Source organism: Antechinus flavipes, chromosome 4, assembly GCF_016432865.1.
Source record: "Antechinus flavipes isolate AdamAnt ecotype Samford, QLD, Australia chromosome 4, AdamAnt_v2, whole genome shotgun sequence".
NCBI classification, from domain to species: domain Eukaryota; kingdom Metazoa; phylum Chordata; class Mammalia; order Dasyuromorphia; family Dasyuridae; genus Antechinus; species Antechinus flavipes.
Window position 1 is genome coordinate 298,158,239 of NC_067401.1, and position 15,975 is coordinate 298,174,213.

The following is a 15,975-nucleotide window of genomic DNA, read 5'->3' on the forward strand; positions in this document are numbered from 1 at the left end:
GGTAGAGGTTGAAGATCAAAAAAAAAACTAATAGTGGATAAAATCTTCTAGGAAAGACAGTAGTGACTCAGATACATGGTAGTAGTTATCAAGGATTGGATATTGTCAACAAAAATACTTCTTTTACAAAAGGCATTTACTATCTTTCAGCAGTCTTTTTCAGTAAAATGTTTCTCCTATTTTATTTTCCAATTATTAAAGATCTTGAACATCCATTGACAAAAGGTATTTACTATCTTTCAACATAGTCTTTTTCACTAAATTATTTCTCCCATTTTATTTTCCAGTTATTAAAGATTTTGAACATCCATTATTTGAGTGTTCAGTAGGTATTCCCATGGCATGTTTCCCTCCTTTCTTTAAGTAAAAAATAATTCAATAGATCACCACATGTGGCCTGGTCATGAGCCAAGGCATTAGATCTGGATGACTACAAATGTCTGATTGATAAATCATGAGGGCAAACTGCCAAATGTTCCAATAATTTGTTGACAAGTCCAAAAGTTTTTCATAAGTGTCTTTGATGTAAAATACTATTTCGCAAGGGTCAACATGATAAGCAAGCATATTTTGCTTAATTTTTGCAAATAGGCCTCCCAGCACATTCAAGGTTTAACCAAGCCATTGTCTACTGAAGGAAACTTACTTTTCTCCTAATGCTTAGTTCTCTCTTTTTTCTCATATTTTTCTAAATTTATTTATATTTACCCCAAATTTACTGAAAAAATATAAAATCTTTGGGGGCTGAAAATGCTTTAGTTTTTCCTTTTGGACAAATGCCTTTCTTATAGTAAACACTTTATAAAACTATTTATTGAATTGAATTGGATTCATTCTCACCATATGCTCTTTAATCTGTTGGTATATGAATATGAGGGTCAAAATTTATCCCTCAAAAAAATGGTAACTTCTCTGAAATTTTCACAAAATCAAACAAGAGGGCTAAGGCCCTTCATACTAAGTCATCCTACCTGAATTAATTGACATCCAAATTCCAAAAACTTATGGGCAAGTAATCAAGACTGATAGTCATGATAAGAAATATATAGATCAAGGAACTGGGGGAGAAGCATAGAAAACAAATATAGTTCTGAATTTTTAGTCAGAAAGGGACCTTAAAGGCCAACCAATCCAACTCTCTCATTTAAAAGGATGTGTCCCTCAACTCCCACTATATAATACTAGTTAAGATTTTTGTCACCTAGGATTATAAAACACTATACACACATTATATCATTCAATCTTTACCCCAATAAGGAAACTGAAACAGTACCTTTGCCCAGTATCTCAAGGTTAGTAAGTAGAAAATCAGGTTTTAAATTCCCATCTTATGATTCTACATCCCAATACTATTTCTACCATACAGTACTGTTTCTCTTAATAATCTATCATATACATTATAGGAGAATCATTAATTTCCAAAGAATTCAAATTTAATAAAATGCCCAACAAAAAGTTATTCTTAAAAACAATTTATATTTTTGATGAGCCAGAAGACATTTCAGGATCTTGCAAAGACATGAGAGAATTATGATGAACTTCAATTATCTTTGTATTAATAAAGTGCTGATCACCAGAGTTTTCAATTAATAATCTAGATAACAGAGTCATGGCACCTTTTTCAAGCTTGGACATTAAAATAAGTAAAATATCAGTGAAACCATATAATCTGTTTTTAGAATTTTAAAAGAAGGATTGGATCCCCCATCTTATAAAAAATAAATAAATAACCGTACATGGCAATTTAACTTTTCCATACACCTTAGTTAATTCTTTGAATTTTCCAAATGTCATTACTTTATAGCTAAGGCAAAAATCAGCTATGAGATTACATCAGACATCCCAAGGCCTAACAACTATTTGTATAAACTTTCTTAAAAGCAATTTTTCTGCTTTTTTTCCTCCATCCCCAAGAAAATCTCGAGTAAGAGCGGGCATTCAGGAAATTCTATACCAAATCTGTCCTTTAAATGATGTCTTTATTTCCATAATGTTGCCATTTCTTAGAACAGATATAGAATTCTTTCAGAATTGTTTTCCAAGGCTATTGAAACCTATGAAAGAATATCAAGGGGATGGAAAGAGGTTACAAAAGTGTAAAGACTACCTGCCTGCTAAGAATCCTGCATGTGACCTGATGCCCTGATTGCATGCTCTGCCTTTCCCTGGAATTTCTATTTATGCAACTACCAGATCTCCCTGGGGATAACCATCTGCCTACTTGGACCACTACTTCTTGTTTGCTGCCAGACCCCTGCCACCATCTGTACCACCAAACTGCTGGGAATTCCAACTAGTCTCCAAATAACAGAATATTTCTGAGCCCACCCACCTGCCTATCTTAACTTCCTTCCTCTACTTGCTGCTGAGACCTGCTTCAATTTCCTGTCAAAACTCAGCAAGACTGTCTAGTTTCCACTTCCCAAATAGCTCCTGTCTAGGTAGTCTTACCAATCACTAAACTCTTAATACTGACAAAAAGTAGTTTTTAGTTGTTTTCAAAAATCGAATTCAAATCGCAAAGGACCAAGATTTGCCACCACTATTAATGATCAAGAAACTGGGATGCAGCCTTTGTAGGCAATTACAAAAAACAATCCTGAGAAGTATTGAACCCCAAATAGTTATGTATATGTACAAAACTTCCCAATGACTAATTATACATTCATTACAATGTATAATTCTTGTCTGTTGTTGTTTTCTGTTTTGTTTGAAGCATTCCTCATAAAATAGAAATAACAAATATAGCATATGTAATCAATGAATACTTACTAAGTGCTTTTTCTCTGCCAGGCATTTGACTAAGGCAGTGGTTCTCAAAGTATGGTCTAGACACAGGGTTCTCAAACTTTTTAAATAGGGGGCCAGTTCACTGTCCCTCAGACTATTGGAGGGCTGGACTATAGTAAAAACAAAAACTTTATTTTGTGGGCCTTTAAATAAAAAAACTTCATAGCCCTGGGTGAGGGGGATAAACATCCTTAGCTGCTGCAAAGTTTGAGGACCTCTGGGAGAATCCTGGGGACTCTTTTAGAGGGTCTACAAATTCAAAAATAGTTTTTCTTTTCAATATGGTAAATATCTATAAATATAATCCAGATAAACAAAAACTCTTTGGAGAGATCCTCAATAATTTTTAATAGGATAAAGATACTGAAAACAAAAGTTTGAGAACCATTGGACTAGGGTCTGGGAATATAGAGACAAAAATGGTATAGCTTCTGCCCTCCAGGAATTTATATTCTATTGAAAGGAACAACCTATAAACATAGAAGCATACAAAATACAGTGTTCAAAAAGTGCCATTTTAGGTTTAAAACTAGGTTCAGCTGGCTAGGCCAGCCAACTGTTGTGGAATAGGAATCAAGTAGCCAGGGTCTTCCTGTTAACATTTACTTACAGGGAAAAAGAAACCAGGACTCCAGTGGTGTGGGGCAATTAAGGACAGCAGCTTTCTCCCTGGCTCAGAGCCATGGGAGGGATCAGCTCTCCTCAAATGGCTGGCTAGGCTCAGTGCTTACTTGTCCAGCCATTGTTCCCTACTAAAGGTTTTCTCAGTCTTTAAAGAGGCAAGCAGAAGGGCCCAGGTCCCAGGCAGAGTGCTTGATTCTGCAAAGTCTACCTGTCCTTCGGAAGGAGGTGATCCAGTCTTTCACCCTGGAGTGCAGCTTCCTCCTTCCAGTTTCTCCTTCTCAATCCTTTCTCATGAACAAATTCCAGTCACCTTCAAACAGTTTTCAGGGAGTCCCTGTTCTAAGACATCCACTGCTCTTCATTCTAGGATAGGTGTGCTTCCCCAGGTAATTTGGATGGAAAATTACTAGTAGGTGGGAAGATCAGAAAGGGTCTCAAGGTCCTTGAGATGAGCTTTAAAGGAAGTTGTAGATTTTTTAAAAGCAGAGCATTTTCAAGCATAAAGACTGACCCATGCAAAAGCATGAAAATGGGAAATGTAACATTGAGTGTGAGGAAGAACAAGAAGGCCATATTGGCTAAACTAAGGCTTCTTAAATTGTGGTTTGCAATCCCATTTGGGGAGGGGAGGGTCATATAACTGAATGTGGGGGTTGTGAAATTTTGATTTATTATCAGTAAATGTTTGACTTGTATACCTATTTTATATATTTATCTACCCAGGGTCACATAAAAAATTTCTCAGGCAAAAAGGAGTCTCAAGTGGGAAATGTTTAAGATCACTTAGGTGAAACCATAGTTTCTGAGAGAATGGTTTAGTTTCTTGAACCAACCCAGGGGATTTTGTTTAAAAAGCCTAGTTTTCCTTCTCCCCACCCTTTACCAACTATATCTGAGCATGTACTTGTGTACTTTTCAGATTCTAATTCATATCAATGATAATAATTATTATTTATGTGCCAGTTTAAAGTTCATAGTGCTGTACAAATGTCTCTTTTTATCCTCAAAACAATATTGTGAGGTAGGTGGTATTATCTGCATTCCACAAATGGGGGAAATGGAGGCTCAGAGAAGTTATTTTTCCAGAATCACACAGCAAGAAAGTGTCTAAGGTAGCATTTTATCTTAGGTCTTCCTAACTTCCAGCACTGTACCTACTGTACTACTTAAGTGCCTCAGTTAAAACACACACACACACACACACACACACACACACACACACACACACACACCAATAGTGTTTGAAAGTTTTCAAAGCATTTTAAATGTGATACCTCATTTGATCCTCACAACAATTCTGAAAAATAAGTGCTATTATTTATTATTCCCATTTTACAGAAAAGGTCTCAAGCTCAGGTTTTCCCAAGTCCAACACGGTCACTTAAGTTGTTTCCTCCAATTACCAAGTCTTATAAATTTGTTCCTCTCTCCCAATACAGTAGGTACGTACCCTCAAATATATTATAGTCATATGAATAATGGAAAGAGTGCTAGATTTGAGGGCAGATGACTTATTCTGCCATTTAATTCCATATGAACTTAGGTGAATAACTTAACTGATTCGTGCTTCAGTTTCCTCTCAAATCAAAAGGCTGGGTGGACTAGTTTGGAGGTGTCAAAAAACAGCCTCATTCAGATTAAAATGGAATTGATAAATACTTAACAAATAAAAATGTAATAAAACCCAGATTATAGTATATTTTAAAGCTAAGTCAATGTATGGCCCACAGAGATCCTCATGTACAGATTAGTAGCCCTTGTTTCTATTTGAATTTGTTACCACCAAGTTTCATGATCTCTAAAGTGAATGCAAGAATTTCTTAGTTCACTGTGACAGAAGTAGGTTCCATTTATGGATAATCTCATGTGATGTTATATGTTTTTGGTTTCTAGGAGAAAATAAGCTGATAGGCGACCTCTTAGTCCTTGGAGGAGCTACACTCTATGGCATCTCAAACGTGTGGGAAGAATACATCATCCGAACCCTGAGCCGGGTCGAATTTCTTGGAATGATTGGACTCTTTGGTGCCTTCTTCAGTGGAATTCAACTGTAAGTAGAAAAAAGAAGCACTTTAGAGGGAGCAAATCACTGATCAGTTCTCTGGCATTCCTATCTCCACTCCTTGCTTCTTATATTTAATAGATATGGTCAATTCTCATGAAAAACATCAATAATTCTTATGTCCCTATTACCCACATTTCTTTTAAAGTCTGAAAACTAGCACTTCCATAAAATGCAGGGTCTCAGGGCCAGAAGGGATCTCAGAAATCATTTAATTGACTACTACCTCATATACAAATCCTTATTATAACATTCCAACAAATGAGCTTTCAACTTCTATTTACACTTCTCCAGTGAAAAAAACTTGCTACTTCACCGGGCAGATATTCCATATTGTTATAGCTCTAATTATAGGGAAAGTATTCCTTTTAATCTAAAATTTTAGTTCTTTTTATTTAACCTGCAATAGACTCAAATCAAGTTTTCTAGAAGACATGTAAAAGTGTATTAGATTTTCCAGATCAGTAATAAAGTATTTAATGCATTGTAAGAAATAAATGGAAATGACATGATCTGATGCACTTGACATGATGACAAGTCCTACCTATATAAAACAGTTTATTAACTCTTGAAGCATAAAATTTCTATATTTAGCACATATTATCAAGAAACTAAGCCACTCAAAAACTGGAAACTGAGTAGGTGCCCATCAATTGGATAATGGCTGAATAAATTGTGGTATATGAATATTATGGAATATTAGTAAGAAATGACCAACAAGACGATTTCAGAAAGGTCTGGAGAGACTTACATGAACTGATGCTGAGTAAAACGAGCAGGGCCAGGAGATCATTATATACTTCAACAGCAATACTATATGATGATCAATTCTGATGGACGTGGCCATCCTCAGCAATGAGATGAACCAAATCAGTTCCAATGGAGCAGTAATAAACTGAACCAGCTATGCCCAGCGAAAGAATTCTGGGAGATGACTAAGAACCATTATATTGAATTCCCAATCCCTATATTTTCGCCTGCCTGCATTTTGGATTTCTCTACACAGGCTAATTGTACAATATTTCAGAATCTGATTCTTTTTGTACAGCAAAATAATGGTTTGGTCATGTATACTTATTGTGTATCTAATTTATACTTTAATATATTTAACATCTACTGGTCATCCTGCCATCTAGGAGAGGGGATGGGGGGAAGAAAGGGAAAAATTGGAACAAAAGGTTTGGCAATTGTCAAAGCTATAAAATTACCCATACATATAACTTGTAAATTAAAAGCTATTAAAAGAAAAAAAAAAACTAAGCTACTGCCTAGAAAATTTTATTCCATTCAACAAGCATTTATTGAGTTTTTACTATATGACAGAATATGGTATAATTTTAGTTAAAATTAAATAACTATCTATTGTTTAGAATTAAATAACTACCCATGTATATATTCCTTCAGAGCAGTAATTTGCCACAATGAAATATATACTTATTATTTTTCTCCTTTAGGAATTATCTATTTTTCTTGGGCCCACTTCTCTCTATATATTCTCTTGGTGACTTCATCAGTTTACATAGATTTAATCTTCATCTCTCTGCAGATGAGCTTCAGAGCTCTTTGGGTATTCAATTGATTGAGAAACAAAAATGTTAAGATATTTGAGGATATTGTTAAAGTCTCCCAGTATGAAGGCAACTGAAGGAAGATTGTTATAAAAGTCAAAAGATAATGATTAGGATCTGGAGTCTGTGATAAATTTGAATAGTATTAATCGCAAAGGAGAAGTTTATGAGTGATTTTGGCAGAAGAAGTCTAAGAGTGGCAGTGGGGAGTAAAAAGTATTCTAACTCTTCCCATCATGGCCAAGTCAAATTAGTACTAGAAAGGATGTCTGGGAATATGATGTTATCAAATCCCAAGAAATGCAAAAAGACAGAGTTAGAAAGGAAAAAAGTTTAAGATAAAAGTAATTTTGTTCATTTTGTACAGGACATTCCAGAGGACGAAAAGAGGAAGAAGCAAGATGATTTTGTGTAGGACATTTGAGGAAATGATTGAGAAGGATAGGATTGAGGATGCAAGCTCCTAGAGATAGGATACAAGGTTTATGATTCCAGAGCCAGGAATTCAGAATCACTGGGAGGAAGAGAATATGAGGCTATTGACATACTTACTATTGAAGAATGAGTCAAGACAGAGTTGTGGTGGTTGAGGGAGCCCTTACCTAAGACAAACAGTGATTGAAAGGCAACCATGAACAGTCTAACCCCCACAGTGACTCCCTATTACCTTTAGGATCAAATATAAACTTTGTCTGCATTTTAAGCTCTTGATAATCTAGTCTCTTTTTACCTTTCCGGTCTTCACATATACTTAATTTTCCTCACTCACATTCTATGTTTCAGCAACTCTGAAATCTGGAGTTCCTAAACAAAACATTTTATTATGCTTTTGCTCTATCCTTCATGCTTGGAATTTTTTACTCCCTCAACATCACCTCCTGGCTTCCCTAACTTCCTTCAAAATTCAGCTCAAACCACACCTTATATATGGAGCTTATCCCCATCCCAAACCCTTCTCTCTAAGATCATCTTCCATTTCCATTGTACAGCATATATTTTGGATGTACATAGTTAATTGTGTATTGTCTCCCTCTTCCCTAACCAATGAGTTCCCTTACAGCAAAAACTGTGATTTTGCCTTTCTATTAGTCCTAGTACATGAGTACTTAATAAAAGTTTGTTGACTGATTTTTTATGAGCAAAATTTAATTCTTCATCACTAATACTTGAACCCTTAATGGTGAATGAATGGTGAAAAGTTGTGAGGACCGAGTTAGCACCCTGGATACCTTAGAATCAACCGGAGTCAGGAGAAGCAAAAGTCCTTGGTTTTTATTCTTGGTCTTTAGGGTTAGAAGGGAATTGGATGGACGCAGGATCTCCACCACCTTCATTTTCCTCCTCTCCCACCCAAAATGACTCTGGCTAGTCTTATTCCACATCCTAGTCCCTCCTACAATTCTCTGTATACACCAAATGATTGAGCCAGCACAGAATAGTGGGGCGGGCCATTTTCCAAGCATGTTCTAATAGAGTATTATCCAATAAGTAATTAGCCTTAAGTGCTCAGTTGTCCAAGTGCATCTTATCAGAGTTTCAGCCCTTTACAAAAAGTGACTTGGGAATTATTCTAACCCTGTAATGTAGGCTTTAACCCATTCTACAGAATATATTTTGAGAAATTAAGTTGTAGCCCCACTGGTTCAGTGCTTGAAATAACCTTCAAAATTTAGTTCTTAGTCTTAATATTCTTTTTAAATTGAAGTATCTGCTTTAAGAGATAATGTTTCTCCCCATTCTATAGTCACTGGAGATCTGGTAACATGATAGAAGGAGGATTGGACAGTCAGGAAGATCTGAGTTCAAATCCAGATTCAGATATTTGCTAGCTATGTAACCTTGGGCAAGTCACTTAATTTTTGCCTAAGTTTCCTCATCTGTAAAATGAAGATAATAATGGTCTCTATCTCCCTCAGTTGTTGTGAAGATCTAGTGCCCTAATATTTGTAAAATACTCACAAATCTTAAAGAACTATGTAGATATTTATCATTATTATTATTATCCATATTTTCATACAAACTACTTATGATGCTTCTTAGGAGCTGATGCATTTGTAAAAAAATTACCCTGGCATGGGTTCTATCAATAAAAAGTTATTAAAAAGTTAAAAAAAAAAAGTTGATTGGAGAAACCTTAGAAGAATACTTAAGAGAAAATTTTGATTTTTTTTCTGGTTACTTGAATAAAGACTGGAGTTCATTGATAAAGCAAAAAAAAAAAAAAAAGAAATTTCACACACACACACACACACACACACACACACACACACACACTTAAGAAATGAATTGTTTAGCAGAAATACTGGCTATAAAGATTTTTTCCCAGCTTTGTATTTCCATTTTAATCTTGTTTCTGTTGGTTTTGTTTGTGAGAAAAACTTAAATTTTTAAATTTAATTTAACTTTAAAAAAAAAGGGAGCTGATGCATGCTTTGGATAATAGTTGGGTCTCTATGGTTCCTTCCAGCTCTAGAAATACACAATAAAATAATATTTTTTCCACATTATCCAATGTAAAATGTAAAATGGGCAAGAAGACCCTGCTAGAAAACATTTATTACTTTCTTGTTCATTTTATGTTTAATGTAGGTTTTTAAGACCAAAAACACCCAAATTTAGTGCTTTGAGTGTGAGAGCGTGGGGTAAGAGGGAGGTATAAAAAGTATCCCAATTGTACTGTTTGCAACAAGCATTTCGCCAATTAATTGGTTTTCCTATTTTATAAGTACACAGGAATTTAATTTTAGATTAATAAAAAGCTAACATCTGTATTTGAATAAAATTGAAAGTAGAAGATTAATGGGGAAAGGGAAAGGAAACAGCACAGACCACTGGGATTTGAAAGATTTATATGAACTATCAGATTTGGAACTCTATTTCTTATTATTTCCTATTTGATCTCCCTTTACCACCATTAGATTGAAAGACAATGTATGACATCAGATTAGCCCACCCCTCTTCTACCCAAAGAAACATGTCCTAAATTTAGGAGTCATAAAAGATTGCATTTTGCTGGGGTTATAATTGAGGGATACCCAGTATCATTTTGGACTATGTGAGCCTTCTATATATCATATCTATCATTTAGATCCCAAATAACCAATGTATTATAGAGTGGTTTTCTTGCCAAGTTCAAATAACAGTATATTATAAACTCCTCTGAGGTATAGAGAGAGGAGAGGAGAAAGACATATGAACTCTTCTGTCCTAGCATATCACCATCTTCCCACAATCCCCTCTGAGCCCTTTATCCTACATACAAAGTCATGATTAAGCTCTTCAAATTCAGGGGCTTTCAAAAAAATACAATCTTTTTCTTTATAAAGTTCAAACAAATTAATTGGAGGTGGGGGCAGTGCTCCAATCAGGAGAAGGAATACAGATAATGGATCGATCTGGTAATATGATTGTTTCATTTAGTTATTAAAAGGTATGAATGAATAAATGATATACTCTTATCTCTGTGGATTAAAATTATTCAGAAGCAAATCTCAAACTGACTAAATAGGCTTGTCCCTTTGTGCTTTGTATAATCATCTTGCCCTTGATTTGTTTTTAATGATGTCTGAAGAGTGAGTGATCATTTGAATGAATCAAGGTAAAAAATAGATTCCACTGTGTTTCTACTTATTACTCTTCACCTTCTTTTATCTTCTAGGGCTATAATGGAGCACAAGGAGCTCTTGAAGGTACCCTGGGATTGGCAAATCGGTAAGGAGATAGTTGATCTTGTTGATGATCTTGCCATATGGATTTTCTTTAAGGAGGTAATAGTATTTATGTAGGAATGAAGATGGTGGTGGTGGTGAGGAATAAAGAAGTAGTCAAAGTAAGAAAATAATAGAGGCTTTTGGAATTTAAATCTTCTAAAGGGTCATAGACTAGAATTTTATGTCCCCTAATGTTTCGTAGTTGAGCTCCCTGCTCACTGACATCATCTATTTACATATTACATTTGGAAGCCAAAGGATATCATTGGGTAACATTCCATTTTACCCAACTGTCCCCCCAAATAGCAATGAAACAGATCGTAAATCTGGAGGGACAAAGAGAATGACAATCTGGAACCACCAGGAAAATTTCTGCAATAGTGAGAAAACCGATGTGGTTATTAAAGAACTAACAGTTTATATGAGAAGGGGAAAAACTAACAGGGTTTAAGAAAAAACATAAAAGAATACAGATCGTAGAAGGCATTCTGAACCCATAAACTCCTTTTCTGATGGGAGCTGTTTGCACAAAACTAGTTAATTGCTTTCCAAATGGATTTGGTGGAAATAACAGCCATGCTTTGAGCTGGTTTATAGTCATTCTGTGCATCCTGGGCTTCATTTGTTTCCCAAATTCCTTTTTTCTTTTTTCAATTTAGAAAATGGGTTTATGATCCAAGGTGATTTTATAAACCTCATATATTAAGCCAATTGGCTAAAGGGAGCAACATTTCAAGGCTTGAAATCTGTAGGATGGGATTCTTGATGTCTGTGCTTGTACATGCTGTCTTAATGCCATTTGAGATTTACAAACTCAAATCGCAGTACAAGGAAGGAGAAGCACCAAAATGCAGAGCTAGCAGAGAGAAAATGAAGTTTATTGAAAGAAAAGTTCTCAAAATAAAAAGAAGCAGAATGGAAATGGGTCAGATTTCTGTTGGAATCAAACCAGGAAAGTTCAATGGATCAGATTCTTATCTGACTCAAGCAGGACCATCCATTGGGGAAAGCTGTAAGGAAGCTGGTATGCAAATTAAAGTACTGGGAATAATATTAATTCATTTAGTCAGGAGAAAGGATTGTGGAATGCCTAGAGAATTGACAGCTGGTTGATAATCAAACTTCCCAGAGAACTTTCAGATATTAATTACTGCAGGCCTTGTTTTGGGGGGTAGCTCTGAATTCTAGCTTCTTCAAGATTTCTTTATGTAGTGGGTCAAGGAGGCTACTGAGATTTTTATACTTGCACACATATTTTATAATACTATATATCCCTATCGCTAGCTCTTTACCATGTTTTAAGCATAGGTCAACTTGCCAGAACTAAATTGTACTCTAGGTGCTTTGAAGGCTTGTTTAGTCATTCCCACCACCAACTCCTGCATTCAAGGTCAATCTGCTTCCTACAGAAATCTCTTTGCAGGCATATATTAAATTATCCTATTATTCCTGGATGTCCTTGGGGTTTGCATCTTTTGTCTTCAGGAGCCCACAGATTTATCTTATTTGCCACAAAAACGTAGCTATTCTTAGAGGTTTTGAAGCAAAATGTTATAATTAAATGAAAATCAGGTTTTTGGGAGTTTTGTTTTTAGTTTTTTTTCCAAAAGAGGCTGGATGAGATGTAGGTTACAGCTAAGAAAGAAATGAGCTGCAGGTTATAGATTTATTTGCTTTTGATTATCTCAAAACCATGGGAAAATGAGCTGAATGCTAGTAACCCTTCAGATAAAGTACCCCATGACTAGGAATTAATTTGATATTGATGGTGATAAGAATGATCAGAAAGAATGTGTCTGCTAATTATGTAGATGTCATATGTGCTTCCATGGGAGTTTTTAATTCAGAGTTAGCTAAATGCACCATTAAAAGGAAGTTCTATTTTTGTGCCCTTCTATTGCAATGAAAATGTCAAACCAGAGCAGTTAGACATGCTAAGGGGAGGTGGGAAGGCAATCAAATGTGTTAGGCTAGTCAAAGAGCAATCTGTTTAGGGACTGTTCTAGCAATTGGAAATGTGCCCAATTTGACCAAGAATAGACATATAATGTTCATTGTTTGCTTTGGATGCCTTTAAATTGACTTCTTTAAATTAGTGAAAATTTGTTGTTTAATTTAGGGATTTTGTTTGGTTTTTACTTTAAGATCTAATTTTTTCACCATTCCCAGAGCAGACAGAAGTAGTCTAGTACAGTGGATAGAGTTCTAGAATCAGAATCAAGAAAATTTGGGTTCAACTCCCCTCTTTGATATTTAATGTAAAATGTCCTTTGTAGCTATAGATAAAATTCTCTAACTTCTCTGAATTTCAGTTTCCCCAATTTTTAAAGTAGGAATAATGTTAATTCCCTTAATATTTAATTTATAGAATTTTTTGTGCAATAATTTTTGCATCTTTGAAAACCTTTAAGTTCCATATAGATAGGAGTTATTATTTTCATCTTGATCGAACTTCTCATCTCCTTAGTCAAGGAAGGAATCTGACCTCCCTTCTTGAATTTCAAGAACAAATTCCTAGGGAAAATTGGGTAGGAGGAGAAAGAAGCTACAAGTTAGATATTTAATTTTTCCCTAAGCATCTGCAGGTGCCATAGCAGCTGTTTCTTCATAGTACAAGGAAGAGTTAGGGGATAGGGAAAGTAGCTATATAACTTCTCTAGAAAGTAAAACCGGAGATGGGGTCCCAAAGTATTGTCTGTGTGCATCTGTCTGTCTTTGTCTCCTCCTCTTCTTCCTCTTTTTCCATCCCTTCTGCTCCTTTCCCTCTCTCCACTTCCTTTCCTCTTCTTCAGAATGTCAAGTACACTTCAAGTTTCCTCTCTTCACTAACACTCCTCTCAGCTGTTCCCCTCTTCTGTGCCCCCCCATATTTGAAATGTATGTTGTCATCCTTCACATTTTTTTGAAATTTAAAAAAGACAGTCTGAGTGGGATAATATATGCATCATTTTTTTTGAAACTCCTTGACAGAAAATCACTTAATGAATTACTATTTGTTTCATTATCCTTTCTCTTCCATATCAGTCAACTACAGAGAACCATCATTTGAAAGCATTAAGTTAGAAGAGTCCTTTTGTCTACTCAATAGAACTACTTCTGATTAGCTGAATCAAGTAAAACTTACAGCCCAGCACAATGAAAACTTCCTCTCCAGAGCCTTAGTGTTCTAATCACAGCAGGAAAACTATTAAATAACTCATTGGACTCTCTCCATATTTGCTGTAATTGTGTTAGGAATGCATAAACTAACTTTACACTGTTTTAAAATCCAGGTGCCCGTAGCTAGAGAAAGTCTGAAATGTTTTACTTGTGTCTGTGGACTATTGTTTTGTTTTGGTTTCTGAAGGACTGAAGGAGCCAAATGACTTAATAAACCCAGACTATTCTAACAATTTGGACCTTCTGAGTTGTGCCAGCTTGTCATCATGACCTTACTATGAAGTGAGGGTTTCTCTTTCCTTCTTTCTTTCTGTCTTTGTTTTTCATTATTTCTCCTTCCAAACCTGTAATTTTATTGGCATAGCAATTGCCTATTCCACTGAAGTTTGACACCTGCTCTGTAACACAGTTTTAGAGAATTGTGCATAGTACTAAGGGGTTATGTGAAATGTCCAGGATCACACAGCTTCTGTGAGACAAAAGGCAGGTTCTCAATTCACTAGCAAAGCTGCTTCTCAGCAAGACTTTCTTGTTTGGGGTTTTCTTAAAATCAAAAACAAATTTTAAAATGTCTAGTCCTTTCAAAAGATAAGACCAATGGGTCATTCTAATAATAACTTCCATTTATATATCACTTGAAAGTTCACAATAACAGGGCTTTGGAGTCAAAAGACCAAGTTTCTATTCCATTCTCTGATTTTTATTCTGTGTAACATTGGGTAGGTCACTTAATGTCTCACAGCATCATTTTCCCCATCTGTAAAATGAGAGAGTTAGACTACTGAAGTTCTTTTCAGCTCTAAATCTGTGATTCTATAATTGATCAAACTTCACAACAAGCTGGAAAGGTTCAAAAATCCTGCAGGCAGGACATTTAAACCTGTAGTTCATGAAGATAGATGGACAGAGAGAGAGAGAGAGAGAGAGAGAGAGAGAGAGAGAGAGAGAGAGAGAGAGAGAATTATTTTGTTGTCCATTTGTTTCTGTTGTGTCTCTTTGTGACTACATTTTGGAGTTTTCTTGGCAAAGATACTGAATCAGTTTGCCATTTTCTTCTCTAGCTCATTTTATAAACTAGGAAAATGCATAAAACAGAGTGAGTGACTTGCTCAGAGTCATATACACACTTAACTACACATATATAGATAAAATATATTCCAACCTAATTTTTTTGACTGTGATCCTATGTATATCTTATTTTATGCAATTAAAAACACATAGCCCTTGGACTCTACTATGGAGTCTAGGACACATACACACATATACACAAAGATTAAAATTTTCTATCAACAGTTATTATCCCAATTTTACAAATGAAGAAACTGAAATCAGAAAGGGTCAGTTATTTTCTCATTGTCACAAAGCCAACAAGTATCACATATGAATACAGGTTTTACTAATTCTAGGTCCAATGTTTTATCTACTACATTAATCCTGTGCCTACCGAGAAGAGGTATGAATTCATCTGTATATAAGCAGGGACAAAATGAAGTGCTGAGGCTCTCTTTAGCAAGGATCAACTTCCTAAACACAATGGCCTTTTACCAAAATTTTTGGCATTGGGGTTATTTACAGAGGTTTACAAATAATGACAAGCACAAATAAATTTCAAATTTGCAAGAGGAAAACTATCTCAGTTCAACATCAAAGTCTTCTTATTTTAACTACTATTTTAGTCATCAAAACAATTTTTAAAAAAAAACCTTTGTAATCCAATGTCATATTGGCAACTATTTTTTGTTAATAAATTGAACAATTTTTAAAAAATACTTAACTCTACAATCATAATAGGGGGCTAGCATTCTGGTAAGATGGATATAAAGCTGGGCTTGAAGCCAGGAAAATCTGGCTTCAGGTATTGTCTACAAGGTTTTATGTGATCCTGGGCAAGTCACTTAAGCCATTAGTTCATTTTTTAAAAGTTATTAAACAACACTCTGTAATTATGATGCCCACCTTTTTTGGATGAAGTAATTTTTTAAAATTCTGACAGTATCAAGGAAATCATTTTCCCAGTCTCTATCCCTTGTCAAAAATGTAAATGTTAAGCTTAGCTATGAGC

At 35.2% G+C, this 15,975-nt stretch overlaps 1 protein-coding gene across 1 annotated transcript in view; it reads left to right on the forward strand.

The window, feature by feature from the left end:
• SLC35F1 (solute carrier family 35 member F1) overlaps positions 1-15,975 on the forward strand; it is a 511,365-nt gene that overhangs the window by 449,866 nt on the left and 45,524 nt on the right. Inside the window, exons 5-6 of the mRNA XM_051997618.1 lie at positions 5,308-5,464; positions 10,703-10,755. Of these exons, the coding sequence (XP_051853578.1) occupies positions 5,308-5,464; positions 10,703-10,755 (210 nt within the window). The remainder of the gene's footprint in view (positions 1-5,307; positions 5,465-10,702; positions 10,756-15,975) is intronic.